Below are 24,666 nucleotides of genomic sequence, written 5' to 3'. Positions count from 1 at the left end.
AGCCTGCTGGTAGACCTTGGTCTTGCTCACCCATTTCACTGGGAAAACAAAGTCTGTGGTGGATGGTAGCAATATATTTCCTGGCATAGTACAGTAATGGTTCTGGTTGTGCCTCCCTGGGAAAGAAAATTTTAAATTGTGCCTTTTGAGCTAAACTCTTTGGATTTCTTAGTTATGTTAATTTTCACTCTACTTCTGGTTTTAGTTTTTAAACCTGGAAAATCAAAATATGTAAATTCTTGAAGATGCACTATGATTTTTATCAGGTGTGTGTACATATGAAGTGTGTTATCTTCTGGACTAAGTCGCTTTACTCAGGCAGTGGAATACCTCCAGATGCATATGTCTCTACTTCATAATGAGATTATTCCAGCACATCAGGAAAACAGGCTGAGAAAATGATTGCAGACATAACTGAGGGCACATTTTGAAACTGTTCACTTGATCTTTTGACAAAGCATGGAAATTAAAAATGTAGCTTATATTCTTAAATTGTGAAATTTACAGTCCATTACTTCTATGTTTTTTGAACAACATTTAGCATAGTGAATTGCAGGACTTTTTCTACTGTTACATGAGTACAGCAGAAATTGCCAGGAACCAAAATGGAATCTGAAACTTTCTCAGCACTGCCTGTGTTGTCTTCAATGGTAAGACTGGCTCGGTACAGCATAAGTTCGGGGATTTCTGAGTCTTTCCTCATCATGAACTCACTGAACAGGGACACTTATTGGCATTCTGTTTAGAGGCCAAGGACAAACATTTCACCTAGTTCTTTTCTACATAACATTTCATATGTTAGGTCTTGCTAACTCATTGAGAATGAATGGAATAAAATCACTTCGATGATGACTTCATGCAAAATTGAGCAGATGTGGCTTCAGGGCTGTATTGGCTGACTCTTGTTCATTTAAGGCATCCTATTTTGCCAGCTGGAACTGCCAACTCTTCTACCCATATATGAGTTCAGGGAGTGATTTTGTGCTATGCATTGTTGAGTTAGGTGTAGCAGCATTTTTCTTTGAAATGTTTTTACAGTCACAGTGTTTAACAGGCTTACAGCCCTACTCACTTCGGAGATTTTATTGTGAAAAAAAAAATTTAATATGTTCTCCAGCCAATGTTTATTTGCGTTTAGAAAGCTTCAGGTTTGGACTGTGCACTTTGGATTGCTTCATATTGCCTTCATTTAGGATTTTGATGACCTGTAGAATCTTTGGAACAACTCCTATGGATATTGTAGATGCTCTCATCACCTGGGAGTCTTTTTTAATCACTGCCAGATTTTTCAAAAATATATGCTGTAATCCAGAGAGGAATCATGGGTCTCATAAAATCAGTAGATCGGGTTCTACAGCCTGTGTTATGCAAGGGTTCAAGCCAGCTGGTTGTCGCAGCTTGTGTCTCACTGTCTTAAAAAGACACAAATCTGTGAGTTGACCCAGATTTTCTTTCTGTGAATCTGCTCTCCTGTGCAATAGAAAGCCTGTAGTGTTTTCTGTTGCCAGAGTACCAGAAATCTAAATTCTGTTAGGCAATGAGAAGCAGAAAAGCAGTTCCGCTCCAGTAGGTACTTTAAAAGTATTACCAGACTCCTCTACACAGATGACAGGGGAATAACTTTTGCCATTCCTATATACAGCAGAATGACTGAATGTAGCTGTTGCAAAACAGAGCGTCACACTGTGTGGGTAAGTTTTAAAACTGATGTGCTAGCTCTGATGCTTCCAGCAGACTTTATTCTCATGGTAAATTCAAAGTGTTTTTTGCCTATGTGACTGTAGAGAGCAGTGTTTTCAACATTACTGAATGGCTTGCAGTCTGAATGAGTAAGGAGATAAAGGGGAAGAGAATTGGGCTGGGACTAGACCATACTGCAGCTCCTTCAAATAATTTTTTTTTTTTTTTTCCTGAATGGTGGTTTGTCTTGTCATTTTCTTCAAAACAGTATTTTAAGAAGTAAGGGTCTAAACATGCCCTCTGCTTCAGAACTGCAGAAGACCTTAAATACAGAACTCTCGCAGTTCTTTAATTCATGGGAGAGTAGGAAGAAATGGGTCCATCCAAGGTGTCTTCAAACCAATATGTTCCCTCTTTCCACAGTATGGAAGATGCTCAGTGGTGTACTGGGAGTTGAGGACCGCAGTGTTAAGACACTTGCTGTTGCACCTCTCACTTATGCAGGCTCAGGGGAGCACAAGAAAGTCTCACAGTCTCCAAAGGCCAGATGCTGTACTAGGAGTAGCAGGCTGTACAGCTACTACAATCTAGTCTGTGCTAGACATCTCGCCTACCATTTCTCTCCTAGATCCCTCTTCATTAATCCCTAAACCTTTTCACTAGATCTTGTATGGAAAGGAGCAAAAACTGGATAGAGAAATCATTTAACTTTCTCTTCATCCAAGCTACTCTTAGCAGAATAATTTTTATTTTAAGCAGGAAGTTCTTCGAACCAGGCTATTATTCCACCATAAGCTGTCTGTAGTACTTCCACATGTACAACACTTTCTTCACACCTTTCAATACAATTCTCACTAACAAGTCCATTGGCCTATTTTACCCCAAATCCACACAAATCAGTAGCCAACTTCATGGTGGGCTTTGAATCTTGACCTTAGGTAGGCAGGTGGACAGGTATTTGCATTACCCGAAGTTCCTAGAAACCTAATTACATCTTTACCTCCTACTCCTGTTATATAAATGTTAATGTGCTAATAAATTTACTAGCTTGCTGGACTATGCATGCAGTGTCCTCTGAACTTTCCCCATAGAGCTTAATGGGACCATTAGATTGAAGAAGGACTGAAGAAAGCGACCTCTCAATAGGTGCCTTATCACCTGGGTAAATGTAAGTAGGAAAATGAAAAGGAAGCATTCTATTATCAAGTCCTAGCACTATATTTTGTAAAATATCGAATAATTTTTTACAATTTACAACTTCTTGATACTTTTTCTATTATGGGCTAATATAATATTTTATTCTATGTGTTTTGTGATGCAAGTCTAGTGGCCCTGGGTTAGTGGTGATGTGAGCTGAATCAACTGCTGAGTATGGGAATAGCTCCCTTGCTCTCATGGGCACTAATCAGTTTACATTGGCTGTGGTTTTAGGCCATTATTTGTAAATTTTACATCTGGAAGTCAAGATAGGGTTGCAGATATAACTTTTATAATTTACTGATCATACAGGGTGTGTTCCTTCAAGTAGTGCATAAGAATGCACACTGTGATTTGATTGCCTTTAACAGATCTGCCAAATACCAACTGGAGAAGCAAGAATTAACATGTTCACACTTCATTTTAGCTGCATTCAGGGGTAAACAAAGGCCTTCACTCCATCCTCCACTGAAAACCCGTGAAGGCACACCCAATTCCAGTGAAATCTTCGGCAAATATTGATTCTAAGCTTTTATTTTCCTTTAATATGCATATATTCAGGCTGTGAATATATTAGTTGCACTAAGCAACTCTGGGAAAGTGTGTGCCCTCACCCACATTAATCACACAAACACGTAACTACTTGGATTACAGAAGAAAGTGACTCATCTACTGATGACAATGAATAAAAGAAAGAGGGGAAGAAAATCCCTAATTCTCATACTCTGTTCCTCTGTACACTGTAAGGAGACAGTTAAAGGAGTAATACAAACACAGACCTGGAAGGGAAGCTGTGTGTCAGAGTCCAGGTCTCCTATGGTGGGCAGTGAAGGTCATGTCATCCCTTCCAGGAACTGCTGAAACTCTGATTTAAAAGTAGTTTCATGTCTGAAGGAGAGGGCTGCTTGGTCCGTTTACTCCCTTTGGGAAAGGTACTTCTGCTAATTTACCTTATGTCATTGTGATCTCCTCTCTCTTTAGAGTTTCCACACTGATCTAATCACAGGAGCAATCCTATCCCCCAAAAGATTTTATTTTGCTAGGTGAAGGACTATAATTCTAAAACTCCTCCTATGCTCAGTTAGGCATTTAGTGATGGATTATTATGATGCCAGTAATTCACTAGTTGAGGTCCTCCACAGATCTATAATCAAGCATAATAAATTGTGAATATGTAGAGAAAGCATCCTCAGTAGTGGTGCTCCTGCAGTAAGGTGGTTTCAATAAAGTGAATCCATTAATCTAAACAGTACTAGGGAGTGTGACTTCAAAGATTTGAAAATATCACTAAATGGAAAAAAAATGACTGAGGAAACATGACAAATGTGAGTGTGTTTGCACTTTTTCTGTGACAAACGTAAGGCAGGTGATTTTGAGTCATAGTTCCAGCCTGGCAAAGGAAGCTGGTGCAGAACTGTGGGCATCAGTGACAAAGGAGAAATATTATCTGTGTCCCCATGAGATGGCACCATGAACCAGCAGTGCACACAGGGATGGGTTCAAATTTTTTTCTTCCTGGAAGGAGTGGATCACAGATGCTTTAGTGGGAACCAGTTAATCCAAAGCATTGTCTCTCTGCTTTTGTTTCACTAACATTGGTCTTAGCCTTTGTGCAGTGGGAAAAAGATAAAGTTTCAGAATAATGTGTCAGGGTTTTTTGTATCTTTTACACATATGGATGTCCCCTTATATTTTGACTTACTAGTTAGCTTACTACTTAAACCAATTTATTTGTATTGCACCAAGCATTATGCCTCGTGCTGTGTTGGGAGCAGCGCCTTTGGGGAAAATAGTCAGATCCTCAACAACCCGATTCTAGCACATGGGATCATTCATTACCCATTTGCCAGATTAAAGGCTTTGTTCTCACTGAAAGCTGTCAGCTGTTTGGTTTCCTGTTTCATTTTTTTCCCAATGAAATGTATACCCCAGCCCAGAACAGCCTGATTAAAATAACCCATAAGTGAGCACATTTAAGTATGAGAAATTAATTTCCTGTCCATTATTAAAGTAATCACCAGTGACTAATACTTCTACGTCAGCAGACATGCCTGTAGAAAACTATTGCTACCATACATGTTGAATCAGTGTGTTGCTATGTGACGCCATCCTTTTTGCATATCAGTACAAATGCATTGTAAAGAAAGAGAAAAGAGAGAAAAAGAGCTTGTTACTGTTGAGTTTATGTCTCTCAGTGGAACCATAGAGCAACACTTTGTGCTGTTCTAATTTCAAATTAACTTGTGGTTTGTCAGTCAGACCTTTGCTAGCATTTCTTACGAAAATGGAAAATATTTTGGCTATGGCCTATTCCTGTTGCTAAATAGTAATCCAGACCCATGTTATGTGAGGAATATGAAATGTTCTGCTGTGTATACCCGTTTACAGACACTGCAGTCTTACTATTTGAATTTTTCTAAATGTGTTAAAATTGTAGGTCACTCAATAAAAACAGAAGTATACAAATGACCTCCTATCATTGGCTTCCTTGAAAGATCCAAAGCTTACTCTGAGAGCTATAACAAGTTTAGAAGACCTTTCATGCCTGGCAGGATAGAAAGAATGCACCACTTTATTCTGTTCATTATTCTGTCCCACTTGTAGATGATTTCCCATGTGGTCTCCAAAGCCTGACAGCATTAATTGCAATCAGACATGCACTGAGCAGTAGTGAGTTTGGGAGAAGAAAAAAAAAAAAAGAAAAAAGACTACAGTGGACGCTTTGAGTCTCAGAAATAGTTGAAATAGTTCTCCATGCTGTGCTGAGCAGCAGGAGCGTTCCCTTCCCCCAAATGAGCTTGTTCAAAGAGTGAAGAGAAGGCGGCTGTTTTTCTTTCCAGCAGCATGTGGGGGCAGCGTCCCTGGGAGGTGTTCAGAGGGAGCAGTGGGGAGAGCTGGGGGGAGCGAGAGCCAAAAGCCGCTGAGTAACAGGAGAGTCACCTGGCTGATTGCATCCCTTCTGCAATGAAGCGTGTCCAGCTTGCCAGTTGGTAGATGAAGACACAAATATGTAACTGCTGGATGCTAGCATCCAGTGAGCTCTTTGTGTTTTTCCTTGGGCTATTGAAGACCTGGAAGAGTGAGGACAGGAGCTCTGTTATTACTTTGCTGGCAGACTGTAACTTGTCTGTGTTACAAGGCGTCACACTTTAATATTCAAAGTGTTCCACGTCACACCCCCATTGTTTCTGCTTTATTTATTTACCTTATTTTCTGAGACAACATCACATTAGGAGGTGTCCAACTCACAGAGGGCTTAAAATAGTTTTCATGGTTTTATAAGGAAAAATATTGTTACTGGTTCTATTTTTTTTTTTTAACCTGGTGATAGAAATATAGATCATAATTGGTATGCGTTGAAAATACTTTGAGATTAAACTGAACAAGACTAATTTAGTGAAAGGTGAATGCAGGAGACAAGGAAACTGATGCAAGTAGTCATTCAGTCAGACTGAGTGTACCTGGACTGGGGGAGAACTGCTCACTTCTTGTCCCTTGCAAACCTCAACTACCTGAGGTTAAGCATCTTCTACTTTTCAAGTTAGCATCTTCTGCTTTTCCACATCTTCCTGGGATATATGTAAGGCTCAGTCATATGTCAAAAAATTTGCATAAATATGAATAAGAAGCTACCAGGAAGTCACAGTTATTTTAACATTACCACCAACAGCAAATGAGCACCAAATATCCATTCTCAGGGGTAGCAGGACTGCCCTCTGAGCCGCTCAGTTACCGGTGCCAGTGTGGACTCCTTCATCTGAAGCACCACAACTACAGCAGTGGTTATTAGTTTTATGGCACCATGATCAGAAATAATTAATTTCTCAGCAGTAAATAGGTCAGGCTGAAGGATTCTATACATCTCTGTATTGCCAGACCTCAGCTATCCCAGAGCAGTTATCTAGTGGAGGGTAAGTGATGTTTACACATCTCCAGCTTGGCAATGTAAAGTCCTTTCCCTTTTTCAGTGTCCAGCCTTTAAAAGAGACTGATGCACCTACTTATATTTCCCACCTATCACTTGTGAGGAAATGGATCTGGTGAGTTGTGCTGTCTCTGTTAAGGCAATCTGACTGTTGTCCACCACCCTGCAGCTTATCCAGAAGCCCCTGAGCCACTTCACAGTGACTATGCTTGGTAGACCTGGGTCTGAAGGAAAGTCTGCAGAGACAGCAATACTTGGCTTTAGATTACCTGCAGACATCTGAGAAGAGTCTGGCAGCCAACTTTACTGTGGATTTTCGACAAAATTTCTCTTACAGAAGGCATAATTAGATACATAACGATGGCCCAGATGGCACTGTTTAGCCAGCTGGCCTGTATCTTATTTTAATTGCTTAAACATATCCACACCCTGTCTTTGTTATGAATTTACTTATGGCAAAGCATACAAATTTTAAATTGGTTGTCTGGTAATGATGGAAGGTAAACCCCATCTGCATCATAGCAGAAAGTAAAATATAATTTCCTTTGGGTACTAAGAGCTTAAGAGCCTTTTGGAAGGAAACATGGGTAGGACCTGATCAGGATCCATGGCACGGTGTGATTTATGCTGAAAGCAACACAGGAGTGTGTTGTTCCAGAAGGAGGTAACAGGTCCCCAATTCCCACTGTCACCAAGGAGGCAGGCACCATGTCAGTGAAAGCACATCCTTTCGTTTCCTAGCCCTTTCATTTGGGCAGCTGGGCATGCCAGCACTGCAAACCTGAAAGCAAACTCAATTATCTTGAATTTACCTTTTGTAGCCTAAAACTATGCAGGGCCACCTCCACCTGGGGTTGCTGCAGTGTGAACCTGAGCTGTGCCTGTGGTGTGGCACACTGTTTCCTCATGGGGACTGAAGTGTAGCCATGGCCTCCCAGAGAGTACTTGCTGGTGTTCCCTGCTGTGAGCGGCTCCAACCAGCGAATGGTATGGAGCAGGGGTAGGCCACCTCTTCCTCGCTGAGGACTGTGTACATCGTGCAAATAAAAATAGACCTGGTGGGCTGCACCATCACCTCTCCCGCTCACTTTTTTCTCCCACCCTGTCGTGTTTGTCAGTAGTAACGTGGACTGTTTGACATGAACCCAGCGGTCCTCATCCTGGATGTGAAGGGATGTGACTTTCTGTTTCTCTCCCACCTCTGGGGACAGCTAGCAGCGGGGAAGGCTGCTCCCCTGCAGAGGACCCAGCTGCCTATGGGAAGAAGCTCTTGCATTACAGCAGCAAGAAGGGCAGATATTTTTCCTTGAGCATTAACTCCAGTCTGGCCTTAGGCTTTTAAGGCAAACAAATACACATATGCCCCTTACAAAGACAGAGTTCAGACACTGTCTTAATGCATATACATATGCAAACTGCCCAGCCAGGCACTCCTACACATTTTGGTTGTCTTCCTGGGTGTCTTTTTCACAATTACAATTTTCCTGCAACTAGCGGCAATTCCAATGTAACTTGGACTACTGGTTTTGCTCAGAAGGTCTTTTAATTGTTCATCCACTCCTGTATTCTCTCCTTCGTAGTCTTCGTTCATTCTTGTCTGGTGCCTTTTGTACTGCACTTGCTGAAGGCAACGCACAAAGGCTGCTCTTTCCTGCCAGAGCTTGTTGTTGTCTTCAGTAGCTGGGCAGGCAAAGACAACTCTGGTGTGAATCATTTTGCTCCTCCAGTGTAGGAGTTGCCATGAAGAATGATTAAGGGGAAAAAAAAAAAAAAGGAAAGCAAGAGTGAGAGGGAGTGTGTGTGCACAAATTAAGGTTGGGAAAGTGGGAGTGGTGTCAATGAGAAGGCAAGTTAACTGAGTCCTCTGCTCTGCAAGGTTTCACCACTGGTAGCTAGTTCTTTGTGCTGTGCCAATTTCATTGATTCCTTTACCAGGATTGTAACATTGCAAAGTAAGTACAACTTTTTTTCTTTCTCTGATTTTAATTAATGCCTAACTAATAGTTAACAGATCTCAATTGTGAAAGATAATCACGTAGAGGGAGTGGGATAAGGCAGTTTGCACAAAAGGATATCATGTGGAATTAAAGGAGCAAAAAAGCCTTCCCAAACTACAGTATTTTCATTTCATCCAAAAATTGCTGCATTTGCTGTGCCATATTTCTTCTCCCTGAAAAGATTAATTGGAAGCAGTGAATAGGATCTGGCAGGTGAGACAGCAAGGGCATTAGGAATTATTGAAATGTGGTGGTTTATTGCAAATGGATTTCCCCATATCAGAAAAAGCAGATTGTGTATGCTCCGTGTGTCAAAATAGTATTTAGACTGTTTTGTAAGTCTCTGTTCCAGAGGAATATTCCTCTCATTTTCTGCAGAGGTGTGTACACTCTACTTTGTTTGCTTTGAGTTATTAATCAAGTGACTAATCCGCACTTGTTTAAAGTGAAGGGCAGGAACTTAGGTCCAGTAATTACAAATTCATTTTCAGTGTGGCCATTTAGTTTGAAGAATTCACTGGCTATTGAGGTACAACAAAGCATATTGTGGTGGCTCATTTCACTCTTTCCTTCCTGGAGTGCCTTTCCCTGCTATACTGCTGACAGTGCTTTTTCCCCAACCATACGAGACACTCTGGTCCCACATCGGTCTGATGTCTCGCGTTCCTCAGAGAAATTGTGTCCTTGTTGCCTAGTCAGGTAGTCTGCCAGGTGGGGAGTTGTCATTTGTGTAGAAGAAAGAAGAAAATACCTAAAGAAGTCTTTTATTTCCTTTATATTTTGTGTTTGCCGAGTAAGAGCTGAAATGGGGTCATGTTAAATGCTTGAGCTAGTTTCAAATATTAATGCCTCACTTGAGAGACATGAGTGTGGGTTGTTTCATGTCATTTATCCTCTTGGTGGAAGTTTGTTTGAACTAGAGAGACTACAGTGCTGGCACTCAGCTCCTGAGCTGTGAACCCAATACACCCCCCAGCACTGTATGGCCAGCGCTGTCCAGACTTTATCTGCCACAGGTGCCTTCTCTGGGGAGAACAGCTTAACCGAGACAGGAATAAAATAAATACTTGTTTTACTTTATCAGATTATCCCTACCCTATAGCTAATTTAACTTGTCAGACATTTCCACACAGACACTGCAATTCTCCTGATTATACTTAGCTTTTCTCTTAGTGAGCAGATAGTAAACAAAGCCTCTCTGTTCTTTTTTTTGGGTTTTGTTGTTGCTGTTGTTGCATTCGAGAGTGACTAAATAAAATTGGTGACTTATATCAATAAACAAGTTCAAATCATGTTTTTCTAAACTGGTTCAGTAGCCTTTCAGTTGCCTTCTGTATCTGAAACTGTTTCTATAACTCTGTGGCAGTCACAGTTTTAAGCAAAGCTGGGTGGATCACAAGTTAGCTGTGTTTAGAAGATGTCCCAGTGCCGCAGGCCTCTCTGGAAATGCTGACATACCGCTTGCCTGGGAAAGGAGGTACTCAGCAAGAATTCATGCAGCAGGCCTTTTTAAAATGTCATTTTCAATTTTTTGACCCCTCCCTGTTTGAAAATTCTTTGTGATTACTGACTCATGAGTTGCATCTGATTTCTAAGACTTCTAATGGGCAGCTAATGGGTTTTCCTCTTGATGGGAGCTTCAACTCTTCTCACTTGACTGGAACTGGCCTTAATGGACTTACAAGACTTGGGATGCTCAGGGCTTTAACAAGATTTAAGATTTTGTAGTATTCAGTATGGTAAATTCTTTTTAAGACTATGAATGTCATGAGCTCCTAAATATCATACATCAACGGAGCATTAAAAAAATAACTGACCAGGTGCAGTTGAAAAAGATGGTGAAATAGATATATCCTTCCCATCATTCAAGGTTAAGGGTGAACCTGAGCTTTTTTCCCAACAAAATATCCTGAATGGTCATTATTTAATAGTAGCACTACAAGAAAGAAACTGTAAGAATGGAGCATTTCTGGTAGCATCACTGCTACCAGAAATAGTTTCACTCAGGACAAAAGAAGTTTTGAGAATATCAGCAGTTACTGTATGAACAAAAGGTAAATAAAAGGTTCACCATGAAATATCTCCCATTTTCCTCACTAAAAAGGAACGTTGAAACTTTGTAGAAAATGATTCAACATGAACAGTATCAGTTACCAATGAGGTCAGAAGAGTTTTTAAGCCATGGTACAGCTTTTCACTGGCATAAGGAAGAAGAGTATCATTCAGTTTTGCAAATTTTTCTATTTTATTTTCTTACTTTGACTCTCTTGCAACCCAAGGAAGCGCAACACCGGTAGCACATACACATCTTAAAATCACCCTAGGTTTGCCAATATAACTGAAAATACTAATGTTAGAATGACAGCATCACATTTGCAATATTGAGACAGAAAGGAACAAGAAGTATTTTTAAGCAGTTATTACTGCATATTGATTTTTTAGCCTGTAAGGAAGATCCAGAGGCCTAAATAGAATACTATCAGGCCAGCCAACACTAAAGAATTATATTCTGCCCCACTAGCAAATAAGACTTTTTTCAGATGGACTACATCTCTCATTCTGCATTGTGAGATTCTTCATATTGTTTGTCTTCTTGAGGGTAGTAGATGTCATATGACACATTCTTGGTTCCTTAGGTAATTTTCCACCAGGTCCTCCGTGAGAAATACCTGGGAAGTTGGTACTTGCCCCAAATCTTCAAATGTTAGCTGGGGGAGCGGGCAGAGAGAGAGAAAGAGACAAAGTATACATATGTATTATGTGTTCATGTGTGAATGGTTGAGTTAATGGGGAAGATAGGTAGCCTATGCAAGGGAATTTATTTAAAACACGCACAAGTGCAAAGGTGCACATCTGGGATGAGCAACTGTGGAGAGGCAGTTTAGAGGATGATTTTACATTTGTTCCTTTGCCATGTTGTTCCAAGTTACTCTCTCATTGGCAGTCTCAGTCCTTCAAATTTGTTTTAACCGTCTTTTGCCATTGTTCTGCCCAAAGCTCTTCACCTTCAAGGTGCATGCTGGCAAGCTTGACTTTTCTGGTAATTAGTTACTTTTATGTGTGAGAAATTGCAACTACATAAATGAGAGAGATGGTTACAGTGCTGGGCTGGTGCTTAGTTCTCCTTTACACCCATAAGATCTCTGAGACACATTTCCTGAACCTCACTCTGACATCAGCTCGACGCCTGCTGACACTGTGAAATGGGATCTCACATGGACAATCTCCCTTTACCGAGCAGCTGCTGGGCACTGCCAGGCTACTGGAAGATGGACAAGTCTGGCCAGACCCATTCCGAATTCAGAGTTCTAGCAAAGCCTCTAGATGTTTCAAAGCATACTCCTCTATATTTTTATGTGGGGATAACTTTCTTCAGTGATATATATTTAATGTTTCCCCTCTTCAAGACAAATACCTTTTTTTCTTTCTTTTCCAGTGGGAGGGGATTTGTTAGCAAACACTTTGTTGCTAATACCAACAGTCACAACGTTTTGTGAGAGTGCAGTGCTGGTTGGCTGTGCTTTTCAAATTTTTTTTTTTTTTTTTTTTTTTTACTGAATTGGATTGTGCAATGCATTTCAGTAACCTTTTATACCGCATATTTTAGCCCAAAACAAACCAGTTGCCATATAAACCTGTTGCCTTACCAAATAGATCTAAGAACACGTACAAGTTAATTAAAATAAAAATAAAGACATTTATTTTGTAAAAGGCCTTTTCTAATCCAACAGGCCTTACAAGTAAATCAAAGTGTTTTCTCTACTGTGTTGTAGACAAATTATGCACCCGTTTTGTTACTCCCATAAAAATGTATAAATACCACAGATCATTTGGAAGTCATTCATTACTATCAAGTACCATAACTGCTCCACGGCATCTGTACAATGGTGTCAGATATTCACTTAAGTTTGGGCAGTATGACACATGCATTCAAAGAGGAGATTGTTCTAATTCAGAATGCCTTTCCTAACTGGGATTAGAGTGAATGGTCAACAAAGGTACCTTGCTGGAGACAGTTCCCTGCCCATGTGTTCTTTCTTCCATTTTCTGTCTTCTTATACCTTTCTGCTCTCACCCAGTGAGATCTTTCCTGGCTAGGATGCAAATGATATGAACTAGGTTAAATGAATGAGATTGCAGTATTAAGTAGTCAGTTATTGGAGATAAATCCCTGTTCTTAAGGTGTTTCTCAAAAGATTAGCAAACCTCCCACAAATATAAGAAATAACTGACTTTCCTTTTCATTATAGGATAAAATAGGATCTCTAGATCTTCAGTGTCAGAGCCTGAAATGCAAATGTAGATAGGTACATGTCAGGACGAGAACACACCTTTTAAAATAACACCTCCACACCATATTTATTGCACTAATTTGCCATTTTTCTGGGAGATAGCAAATGCCGGAGACATCTTTTAGGTTCTGTGTGAAATCTTACAACTTTTGAAGTCTCTTCCAATATTCATCTTTTCCATTTCCTTTCTGTCAATTGCTTTGGTGGAGCTGTTTTAACCAATTTTAACAGATTGATTTTTTTTTTTTAGGCATACATGATACTGTGGGCAGAGTAGTGTCAAATTCACTATGCCAAAGGGGTCTTCTTCTGTGTGCTTGTTGGTCTAAAGACAAACTTGTGCTATTGACTGAAATTCTTTGGCTCACCCTTGTTAGCTTGAATCTACACAAATGTGCTTACACCAAAGTGCAATTTCAGGTATGTGAAAGCAGTCTGGAAAATGGGAATCTCTCTGGCTTTCCCAGAGCATGGACTGCAGCAACTGTCCCTTGGGCACCACCCTTACCATTCCTGACTGCACGGATCATCTAACAGCCCTGTGGCAACTGCAGTTATTAAGAATGGCTAGGAAAATATTTGCAGTTAAAACAGCGTAAATGATGACTGGGCACAGAGCAGTATTTATTTAGGAGGCCTCCTTTAAGTTTCTAGGACAATCTCAACCTACAGGATCAGACAGCTTTCTGGAGACTTCTAGCAAGGCTAGGGAGAATGGCTAGGGGAATCCCTTAGAGGAAGCCATGTACCAAAGCTAAAGCTTTAATGAACAATTATCCATGAAGCAAGAGACAGGAAAGATTGAGACTATTAAAGGCCTGTCTGAGAGCCAGGAGAGCCCAGAGCATAGGCGAAGTACCTTATAAATTGGCACATTTTAAGAGTATCAATTAAAAACAGATTAAGTTCCTATGTGATCCAATTTGACTCAATATGCATGGGTGAGCCTGACCTACCCAGATTTTCCCCAAGTGCTTCTGGTAATACTGGCTCCATGTAACATGTGGCACTGCTGGCTGTCACTTGAAGATGATATCTATTACTGAACCACTTGCATTTCATTGTTGGATATGGATGAGACCTTCTTGCTCCTCAGGAGCTACCAGTGTGCTCTGAAGCTGAGTGGGTTTGTTCAGGCCTTGCTTTCCTCTCCCTGAAAGTTCAAGTTGCCCAGTCTCCATACTGGTGTCCAGTCTCCTTCAGTGCTCTGACACAGTCCCACCACAGCAGGAGCTAGAATTACACTCTCAGTCATCTTTCTTTTCCCTTTTCTGTTTCAGGATGACAATGGACGCTCTGCAACTAGCAAACACTGCCTTTGCAGTTGATATGTTCAAAAAACTATGTGAGAAGGACAAAACAGCTAATATTATTTTTGCCCCACTGTGTACCTCAACGTCTCTGGCTCTGGCATATAAAGCTACGAAAGGGGATACTGCAAACCAAATGAAACAGGTAAGCTAACAGCATCCTGTTCTGTGGCTGCAAAATTATAAGACAGTCTGAGGTGGCTTTCTTATTTATTCTTGTTAATATTCTACTGGATGGCTGGTTCCCTCGTAAGCCAGGCTGCAAGCCATCCATCTGAAATTTCTGAATGAAATTCCATGCTCTGTGGCCCCTCGCAGCAAAAGAAGTTTAACATCTGACATAAAGGAAGAGCTTTCTCGAGCATGTTCAAGGTGGAAGGGAACGTGGCAGAGTCCTCAACAGCTGCATTAAAACCTTGTCTCCTTTTAGCATAGTGTTGATTTTGGCTGCAAGCCACAGTCAAGATCACTGCATTTTCTGGATAACTGTATTTTCATTATTCAAGAATGTCTAAGCTTTATAGCATTGTAAATCTTTTTACCATTTTCTGTCAGCAGCAAGTATGCTTAACAGTCCTGTCATTGACATTTCCCCTTTCTCCTGCAATACCACTAACAGGAGGTGGATGCAGTAGAAGAGGGCACAACTTCAACCATGTTTCTCCTTACAAGCATCTGATGGTGTTCAAGGGGTTTCCAACACCATTATGCAGCATGGCAGCCATGATGCAGTTTATCAAGCTCACTCTGTGGTGCAGGGAGGCAGCCTGGCAGCCTCTCCGCTGCCTCTGTGTAAGCAGAGATTTGTGTAGTGCCTTTTTATCCCAATGAGTGTGCCCATGGTTTCTGCAGTTACCTAAAGGTGAATGAGAAGCAAATTCAGTATGCATTTATATGCTGATTATCACTTGGCTCTGAGGGACGTTGTACGCATTTGAATACATTTTCCCTCCTTTGGGAATTCTATCCTGTACTTCCTCCTTCACTGAAGGTACCCTTGAGCACAGCCTCTCATGCCCCTACTCATGCCACAAATTGCAATGAGTCTTGTGCTATTTGCAGAGATGCACAACAATATATTCATGAAGATCTTCTAGGCACTGAAGATTTTTCTACATAGCATCGTTTTTTAAAAATATTTCAATGACACTCTGTAGCTTCCTCACCATTTCAAAATTCAGGCATGGTTGTTCTAATGGGAGAGTTCAAAATATTAAACTACCCTTAATTTTGTTTTCACTTGTGTCTGCAATTTGCTTTGAACCATCCTGTAATAACTTAACATACACATCCACAAATGGAACTCTGTTACACAAGTGTACTTATATTTCATATTTCTTAAGTGGTATAAAAAAAAGTGCTGACTACAGTTACTAAGGAGAACTTGGTATGTTTTTAAATGTACTGTCTCCTATTTTTCATGTCTGTTCTAGCTTCTGCCTGCCCCTGAGTTTGTGCTTGTGTTTTAAATACTAGATATAAAAGGAGCCAGACGTCAGTCTTACTCTGGAATATCAGTTAACAAACTTGTGCCAAAAGCTCTCCCAAGTAAAGAAGTTGCAGTAGTGTAGCTTTCTCCTCAGACATAGTTTCTCGGCACAGAAGCTTTCGGCATTTAACATGCTAAGAAATAAAACTGTGGAGGAAAAGGAAGTAACTTGAGAAAGTTGTTCCTGAGGAAATGACCGTGGAGTTTGTGAGAGCTGTGCTGGTGCTGTGTCTTTGGGACCTTATTTCCTTCTGCTCCCACTGAGCAAGGAGAAGGGAAGTCATGAAGGGGTGGCTAAGGCAGAGCTGCAGTTGTGTCTGTGAAGATATGATGTGTTCAGAGAGAAAGAGTAGGAGTGAGGGACAAAGGAAAATAAGGTTGCTAATGCCTGTTATGCCTCATGCAGGTATTTGAGGCAGGTGAGGAGGTTTGGCCAGGCTGTAATGAAGCAGCCACCATCAAAAACCCTGTAATAAGCAGGCATTAGAAGTTCAATTCATATTTACAGGGTTATTTTCAAACAAAACCAGCAATAACCTTTCACCTCTGGTGCCTAAAAGCAGTGAGTTTTAGGGTACCACAGGACTTCCTAGAACTGGACCCATCATTCCCAGGATCTGAGAGGTGGCCATGTGTGGGTCAGCAGCCTTACCTCCAGCTCATACCTTGTCTACCAAAACAGACATAGTTATCTGATCAATTTTTGCTGAAATATCATGTGATGTCATGTATCAGTCACAGCAATCAGAAAACTTGATGATCTGTTAAGTATTTTTAAAGGTGTAACTCACTTTTAGAAAGGAGACTAACTGGGACCCTCATGTATCTGGCTTAAAAGTTACAGGTTTTTGAACGCGAATCTAAGTTTGGTGAAAACATTATCACTCCATACTACAGAGTTTTAATCAGCTAAGCTACATCACCAGCAAGAGCAGATCTATTGATTTCTTTGAACTGCTCACAGGAAAGATATGAGTTTGGTTAAAGTTCTGGTAGGATCAGGTTTTTAGATTTATATGAGAATATTAAATAAATAAATGATTTTTGAGTAACATCAACCAGAGGCTTTGTTGTTGTCTTAAATACAAAAAGCCACAGCTCTGGTCACAATCTAGCATCATTTTTTGTTAAGCTGTTACAAATAGTTTAATAATAATAATAATAATAATCATCATCATCATCATCATCATCATCTTAGTATTTTATTATGTTCATTTAACAGGTACTCCATTTACAAGATGTCAAAGATGTTTCTTTTGGGTTTCAAACAGTAACTTCAGATGTTTCCAAACTCAGCTCTTTCTTTGCACTGAAAATGGTCAAACGGCTCTTCGTAGACAAGTCGCTTAATCCTACCACAGTAAGTACTGCAGAAAAGCCCTGGTGCTATGAATTGCTTAGCCAGTGTGTTGAGGGGTTATGGTGTCAGGCTGCAATGTTATTTAAAATAAATTCTCTCACTTATGCCTGTTACTTGACTAGACTCAGATGATGAACAACATAATATTCTCATCTGCCATAAAAGTTTGTAGGATGGATGAGTATGCTGCTTGACCCCAAGCGATGCAATTATTACGACACTTCTAATTCTTTCATTAATATGCTTTAGGTCAGTAGCTCAGTAGGTTTTGAATGCAACGTAACTTCTACACCACATCAAGGTCTTTGCATTGTAAGTATGAGTGAAAAGGAGTTTTAAAAAGAGTTGGCGGTGCAAATGTGTGTCTAGTTCACACACCCAAGTAATTACTGTGTAAGTGGTAGTTTTCTTAATCTGTCTGAGGAGGCAGAAGCCTGGCTATTGAAGCAACACAAGTGAGGAAGGTGAAGTTTGGCCTTACAACTTATGGACCTTGCAAATAACTGAGAAAAACCTTGTGTGGTAGGGCCCCAAGCAAGGATAACATCAGCCTAAAAGTGATATTTCAGAAAACTCAACATGCTCAAGTGATGCTATGATCAGATTACCTGCTGTTCAGCCTCTGCTATAGCAAAGGCCAGTACCCATCCACAGCAACAAATGTCTCACCTGGTGAGGACAGACATGATGTGAGCAACCTGTGACCTTTATCTCAGTCCTCTCTCTTAGCCAGGCCTGGACTGAGGGTTGTTTTATCCTTCCAAACTCTGTCAAACGTGGTCACTCCTGTAATACCAAAGTTACTTTAGCTGCTGCTGTAACACCACTGGGCTGAAGGCAACCTTGGGAGTGATGTGCTGAATGCAGCTGTGCATCCTGCTTGTCATCCACTGTTATTTAATAGCTGTCCGTCATAATAAACTACAAATACCCTGTGGTGAAGCTAGGGATACTGATGTTGCAGGCTCTGTAAAAAGGCATCGAGTGGATGACATTTAACCAAGGATGACTTTGGGACCTTGTGTCTTTCAGGACTTTGTCAACTCCACAAAGAGGCCTTTTCCATCTGAACTGGAATTAGTTGAGTTCAAAGAAAAAACTGAGGAAACCCGACAGAAGATCAACAAATCTCTTTCAGAGCTAACTGATGGTGAGTACAGCTTAACCTTGGGGATGTTGTTTGCCTCTTTGGAGAAAAAGATCCTTGTCTTTGTGACATGTCTTCACTAAGGCTTTTAGAAGTAAATGTGTAGTGAAAGCAGTGGGACTAGACCTACTATTTGGATTCATGAGGGTTAGCAACATCAGCCTGTTTTGAAATCACTAATTTTACGACTGCAATATTCTGAAGGTGGAGATGTGAGACTCACCTTGCATTAGCCTCACATTCACTGCAGCAAGACAGTTTGGGAGAACGACAGCTCCTGGCTGTGGTGTTTCACACACATCTGACATCAATGCATCGAGGCCAGGCACTGGACTCGCACTTTCAGGATGTTAATGAATAGCTCAGCTCAGCTCAGCTCAGCTCAGTTGCTTTTGCCAGCAGATGTGTGTCTTGCCTTCCTGTAGAAACCAGCTGCTGGGCCGAGTCACAGGCGATGCACATCGGTGACCGTGAGGGTCCCTGGGCAGAGCCTGCCTAATCTGTGGGGGCAGAGGTCTGGTTCTGGCTCATGAGAGCTCACAGCCCCCATAATGGGGCCTGTCTGCAGCTCTGGGGTAGGTTACTGCCTGTTGCCCTCGTGTGGTACAAATATGAAAACATGGGTGCATGAGTCTGCTGGTCCTTCCCAGGCCAGCACAGGTGGCCGTGTGGCAGCACCTTGCCCTGCCTCTGCAGTTCATGCATGAAGGCAGGACTTGCCTCCCCAGTGCTCTGAATCTGTTGTCTTTTATGGCAGTGCTTGAAGAGATCTAAAACGGAGCAAGGGGGGAACAACATTTCCATGCTCTTTTTGAAGTCTGTATCAGTATTTGGTTATGAACTGTAATCAGACCAGCAATTTTTGTTATTCTGGTTATTTTATTCTCATGTATCAGTCTAGAAATAAGTAGCTGTTAATCTGGAACTTCCCTTCAAGTCTTGGTCTCCAAATGACAGATGCTTTTTCACTTACACCTGTTGAATTTCACTGAAAATTCAGTCCCTTCTTTAACGCACTGAACAAAAGCAGTAAACATATTTTTGATTCCATGCTATATAAACTAAGAAAACATTTGGAAGATCTGCCTTGATCATAAATCCTATTTCAGACATTAAGCTGCAATTTTAAGTAAGTACATCCTTTTGGAATTTTCCATTAGAATGAAAATCTTTTATCAGTGAGGTGCAGGACACAGATTTTTTCATTTATAGTGAAATGTTTCCATATTCAGTTGAAGCAACCGATACACTATAATGTATTGTTGTATTAACAACCATCTTAAACCTGTTTGCAGGCAAAATGGAGAATATTTTGAATGAGGATAGTGTAAATGACCAGACTCAGATCCTCCTAGTTAATGCAGCTTATTTTGTCACAAACTGGATGAAGAAGTTCCCAGAGGCAGAGGTCAAAGAATGTCCTTTTAAAGTCAAAAAAAAAAAAAAAAAAAAAAAAAAAAAAAAAAAAAAGAGTACTGTTTCCATTCAAGAAAATGCAAACTTTGAACTACAGAAATCCCAACAAGAGAAAATGAGAAATGTTTATTATTATCATGGCATTCTTATACTCTTATCTAAACCTATATGCTGTTGTAAGAGTCCCTAAACCAGTGTGCTTGTTGTGTTGTTTTAAAACTTTGCTGGTGATTTCACATCCATCTTTCAGTGGCCCAGTGTGAAAACAGACTGTTCTGTTAGAATATTTAGACAACAAGAGCTAAGTACAAGTGATGAAAAGCAGCCACTGCCTACAAGGAGATGCATATTCTCATGGGTAGCTTCTTCCAAGTGACTGCAGCCTGTACGAGAGTCGGCATCCCAAAACCAGCAGGGGTGAAGCAAAAAACATTGCATTTCTTGTGATCACAGAGCTAGTGAAATATCTACACCCGTGGGGTCTCTTTAAATATATCCCTTAGGTCCTTGGCCCTGTGCTTCCCTCTTCAGGGATGGCACCCCATCAATCTCCCTCTTTCCATTGATGGCGACGGCAGCCCTCTGCATATCAGCCCACAAGGTCCAAGTGGGTGCAGCACCAGCAGTGGGTGCAGTGACTGTTGCCTTCAGGAATCTGTGACCAGTGATGAGTATTGTGATCAGACAGTCAGCATTAAACCAAGATATAAAACTGGGCAACATCTGTGATATACAGAGATTATACTCCAGATATATAAATATATATATATAAATATATATATATATATATATAAATGTGCATTAGAAAAGTTGGAGTTTCGGGTTCATAAATTACTACATCATGCAATCAACACTGAAATTTTTAAGTGAAACATCTCAAGTTTTTTTTTCTAAAGTAATATTCTTCTGCTGCATTTGAATTTTAAATGAGTTTCCAGGTGAACAGAATAGTTTAGAAATCTTCCCTATGAAATAAGGAGGGTATTTTTGGTTTTCTTTGATTCATGAAAAGCAAAGACATAGGGCTTTAGGTAAGCCTGAAATGTCTTCTTATTCTGTTTCAGCTCTTGAACCAGAATATCAATTATTTATATAACCTTCACTGATGAGATGTGATCAGTGCTTGACAGTTACTGGCATTATGATACCATATAGACAGTATAGTTTGTAGCACTCAGTGAAACGGGCACAAAGGGCCACCAATATTACGTAAATTTCTCTTTTAAGGCACATTCCCAATATGTTGCTATTGTATTAGAATTCTGTTACACTTTTCTTTGGAAAGCTGATACTGCAAAAAGCCCACAAGGTGTCTTTTCATTACCTATGAAAACCAACAAATTCTCTGATGGTAACTGAATGTACCGTTTTCATTCAAGTTTACAAACTTTCCTTTCTTGCTATCTTATTTCTAAATTAAAAGGAATGCTAGATTGTTTCCTCTGTGTTTTGCAGACTGAAACTAAACCAGTGCAAATGATGAATCTGGAAGCTACATTTTGCCTCGGCTATGTAAAAGAATTAAATGTTGCCATCCTTGAGCTTCCATGCCTTAACAAACATATAAGCATGCTCATTCTGCTGCCCAAAGAGATTGAAGATGAGACCACTGGCTTGGAGCAGGTGAGAGAAAAAAATAGAATTAGTATGATGGAAACAGCTTGCTTATAATACAATATACTTCTATAAAGAATGTTTTTGTTATTTAGACACTACATAGGAGAGAAATAGCAAGTTTCCTGTGAATTTACATTCTTATTCTGCTTCTCTGTTCTTGATATCATATTTGTGACATCGTTGTTTCCACTGTGGCCAAGTGTGAGGTTGTGAACAAGACTTTGTTTTACATAGGCTGTGCACGGAAGACAGTGTAAAGTGGAGAAGGTGCCCATGATACACTTTAGCAATCTGCATCAATTTTAATATCTGGACCCCCAAAATAATTTTCACCTGAAGATTTTTGTTCTTGCTATAGTGAAGTGCTGAAAGTGATACTTACTGGGCATCTAGTAGTGCTGACATTATTTATTCTGGTGTCCTCATCTTTTTCAATTAACATATATCTGTGGTTTACTTTACTAAGGTCTTCCCTAAGTTTTCATTTTGAGCAGAGGTGCTTGAAAATTAGTAATTTTTTATTAAAATTGCACATAAATTTGAAAATGAAGAAGGCATTTCCTAAAGAACACCTTTTTCTTATGGCATTTCTCTACGAAAATTTTAGAATTTATTTTCACCTCTCTTCAAAGTTTAATGATTAAGAGAGAGATGATCACACAAGTCTCCTTTGCAATTTGCTGCAACTGGCCATAAATTTTAAAGGCAGGAGGAATTTGTCTTTGCAACTGTAAGGTACATTTATATGTAGGAGTAAATTACAGAACACACATATCTTAAAATGCAAGTGAGGCCTTTCCTAATACCATTTTGTTGTGGCCTCAAATTCTGCCTCCTCACTTTCCAGTTTTTAAAAAATTGCTCAAATGTCTGCATGTTTGATTGAGATCAGGCTCTGGGTTTGGTTTGGAGTTTTGGTTGTTTTTTTTTTTTTTTTTTTCTGTCCCAAATACCAGCAGTTTTATTACTCTGTAGGGTCAGGAATCAAGACTTTTGGATCTGTCTGTTGGCTGGGTGTAACCTGGGTAGGAACTGTTTTGCAGGTTCCTTCATATGGTTGTTGAGGTGATTGCCTGTCAAAAACTTGTAAGAAGCTAATAGTCAGAGTATGCACATACAGTGGAGTTGCTCCAGAGGCCTGTCCTATGGATTAAAACGTACTTGCTAAATATAAATGAGAGTATGTTAACCCTGAAAGCTACAGTTGCAAACTCAAAAGCAAAGGTTGGACTTTTATGGTTTTGGGTCTTGATAGGAGTGGGAAGTTCAGGAATAGTTTTTTTTTTTTCTCTCTTTCCTTGGACTGCTCATTAATGTCCTTTGTTCCTTTATGTCTTCAGCTGGAAAAGGCACTGACCCCTGAGACTTTATTACAGTGGACCAATCCCAGCATGATGGCCAACACCAAAGTGAATGTATTTCTTCCAAAGTTTAGTGTGGAAGGTGATTATGACCTGAAGCCACTTCTGGAAAGCCTGGGAATGACACATGTCTTCAATGAGAGCGCATCAGATTTCTCTGAAATGTGTGAGACAAAAGGTGTGGTTTTGTCAAAGATCATCCATAAAGTCTCCCTGGAAGTAAATGAACAAGGTGGTGAGTCCCGAGAGGTACCAGGATATCGGATTTTGCAACACAAAGATGAATTTAAAGCTGACCATCCATTTATCTTTTTGTTTAGGCACAATAAAACTCGCAACGTGATTCTTTCAGGCAGATTCTGTTCCCCTTAAGCAGGGCGTGTTCATTATGAAAAAGCACAATTACATTTATGGTGGTGCATGTTCCTGTAAAGCTTGGCATCTGACTATCACATTTGAAAGGAAATCTAAGAGGTTCATCTATCAGCTGGGTAATACAATGTACTCTACATATGCAGCAGAACTAGTTTATCTCCTTATGTTTCATCCCCTTAAGCTGAAGGATTCCCACTGTGAAGAGCACATCATATTTTACTGAGAAGTATCCCAGCCTCAGCAACAAGTGTATTTGTTCCTCTGAGACATCTTTTTCCCAAAACAAAGTGAACTGAGATCCTGTTTTAGATAAACCAAGAGTTGGAAAGGGCTCTGGGAGGAAGAGCTACATTCCTCTTCCCTAGCCCAGCCACTCTTCCTCATCACACACACTGTGGATTTCTACTGCCTAGAATGGGAAAAGGTGGACATGTGGTGTGATATAGCCCTCCCCTTGTACCTGGCTACACTCTGGTGGTCAAGGGTGCCCTCCTGGACCCTGCTGGTGCCCAGTGAAACAGTGCCCAAGTTCTGCAGTGTAGCTAGACAATTCAGGCTAGCATCAGAGTTTGCATTTCTGAAACAGCAGCTGCACTGGAGACCTATGGATGCAAGAGGCAATAATCACGGTGACAAAATGTATACGCAGAAGACTGCAGTGTGAGCTACGTCACTTCGTAGATTGGGGAGGTTGGACACTGCTGCATGGGATTTTTTGACTCAATGCCCTTCAGACATGGAAGATGGGACCAGTTCACTGCAGCTACAAGGAGCCCTGTATATATAACCTGAGAAAAAGAATGTTACGTAATTCTAGGATAGAAAGCAGTTGGATTAACACTGGAAACACCACACTTCTCACACACAGATTATCTGCCATTTCTAGTTCTGGATTCAGCATTAAGGAGACTCCATACAATTACTTAATGTCTGAAGCATGAAAAAAGAAATAAGGACTTCAACTTCAGTGAGATTAACATTGTAATTACCAGTCTCCAAATTTCATGTGAAGTCATGGTAATCAGATTTCATTTGTATCTAAATACTGCCTGCTGCATATGTTCAGTAGTAGTTTACCTAATTACTGTTCAAAATAAAGCACTATAAAACCCGTGTCAAATGTCTGCAATACCTCCAGCATCAGTCTGTGTGTTCACTGTTGTGTGTTCACTGACACATTTAGTTTAGTAAAACCCTAAATCAATGTCTGGATTGCCCTTCTGGATAGTTGATAGTTCCCATTTTTTTATTGTTAATTGATTTTATTTAATTGATAATTACTATGTTAATAGCTGGTCACAATATACAGAGAATTCAATTATGTATCTGCAAAAAATGGGAGAATTTTATGTGAGAATTCCTCTTGATGCTTCAGGTCTGAAAGAAACTGGAAAGAGATTTCTAAATGGGAACATGCAACCCCTAATATGCATACTTTTAACAGCAGAAAACAGTGCTGTAGTTATTGTGAGTTTGGAGACAGGAGTTCTGAGTCTTGGC

The 24,666-nt window shown here is 40.3% G+C and overlaps 2 protein-coding genes across 3 annotated transcripts in view; one reads left to right on the top strand and one right to left on the bottom strand.

Annotated features, from left to right (window-relative positions):
- Positions 1 to 8,516, bottom strand: part of VPS4B (vacuolar protein sorting 4 homolog B) — a 30,427-nt gene extending 21,911 nt beyond the window's left edge. The window contains 1 exon segment of the mRNA XM_026841382.1: positions 8,240 to 8,516. Coding sequence (XP_026697183.1) covers positions 8,240 to 8,516 — 277 coding nt within the window.
- SERPINB5 (serpin family B member 5) lies at positions 1,595 to 24,281 on the top strand. 2 transcript variants are annotated; one of them, XM_026843326.1, is made up of 7 exons: positions 1,595 to 1,691; positions 14,372 to 14,546; positions 17,113 to 17,250; positions 18,283 to 18,400; positions 19,693 to 19,833; positions 21,267 to 21,436; positions 22,771 to 24,281. In XM_026843326.1, the coding sequence occupies exons 2-7, from the start codon at positions 14,373 to 14,375 to the stop codon at positions 23,161 to 23,163; spliced, it is 1,134 nt and encodes a 377-aa protein (XP_026699127.1). In that variant the 5' UTR covers positions 1,595 to 1,691; position 14,372; the 3' UTR covers positions 23,164 to 24,281. The 2 variants fall into 2 exon arrangements, with proteins under 2 accessions (XP_026699127.1, XP_026699126.1); XM_026843325.1 differs by lacking the exon at positions 1,595 to 1,691 and adding an exon at positions 8,462 to 8,754.
- The last annotated feature ends 385 nt before the right edge of the window (positions 24,282 to 24,666 follow it).

This window comes from Athene cunicularia, assembly GCF_003259725.1.
Source record: "Athene cunicularia isolate RWA chromosome 2 unlocalized genomic scaffold, athCun1 chr2_part1, whole genome shotgun sequence".
NCBI classification, from domain to species: domain Eukaryota; kingdom Metazoa; phylum Chordata; class Aves; order Strigiformes; family Strigidae; genus Athene; species Athene cunicularia.
Note: the sequence above shows the minus strand (reverse complement) of the source record. Positions and strands in the feature narration are given on the sequence as shown.

Excerpts from the sequence above, each read along its gene's own strand:
- SERPINB5 (XM_026843326.1), top strand. The coding sequence starts at position 14,373 with ATGACAATGGACGCTCTGCAACTAGCAAACACTGCCTTTGCAGTTGAT. Across the intron at positions 14,547-17,112 it reads CTGCAAACCAAATGAAACAG|GTACTCCATTTACAAGATGT; the intron begins GTAAGCTAACAG and ends TTCATTTAACAG. Across the intron at positions 17,251-18,282 it reads AGTCGCTTAATCCTACCACA|GACTTTGTCAACTCCACAAA; the intron begins GTAAGTACTGCA and ends TGTGTCTTTCAG.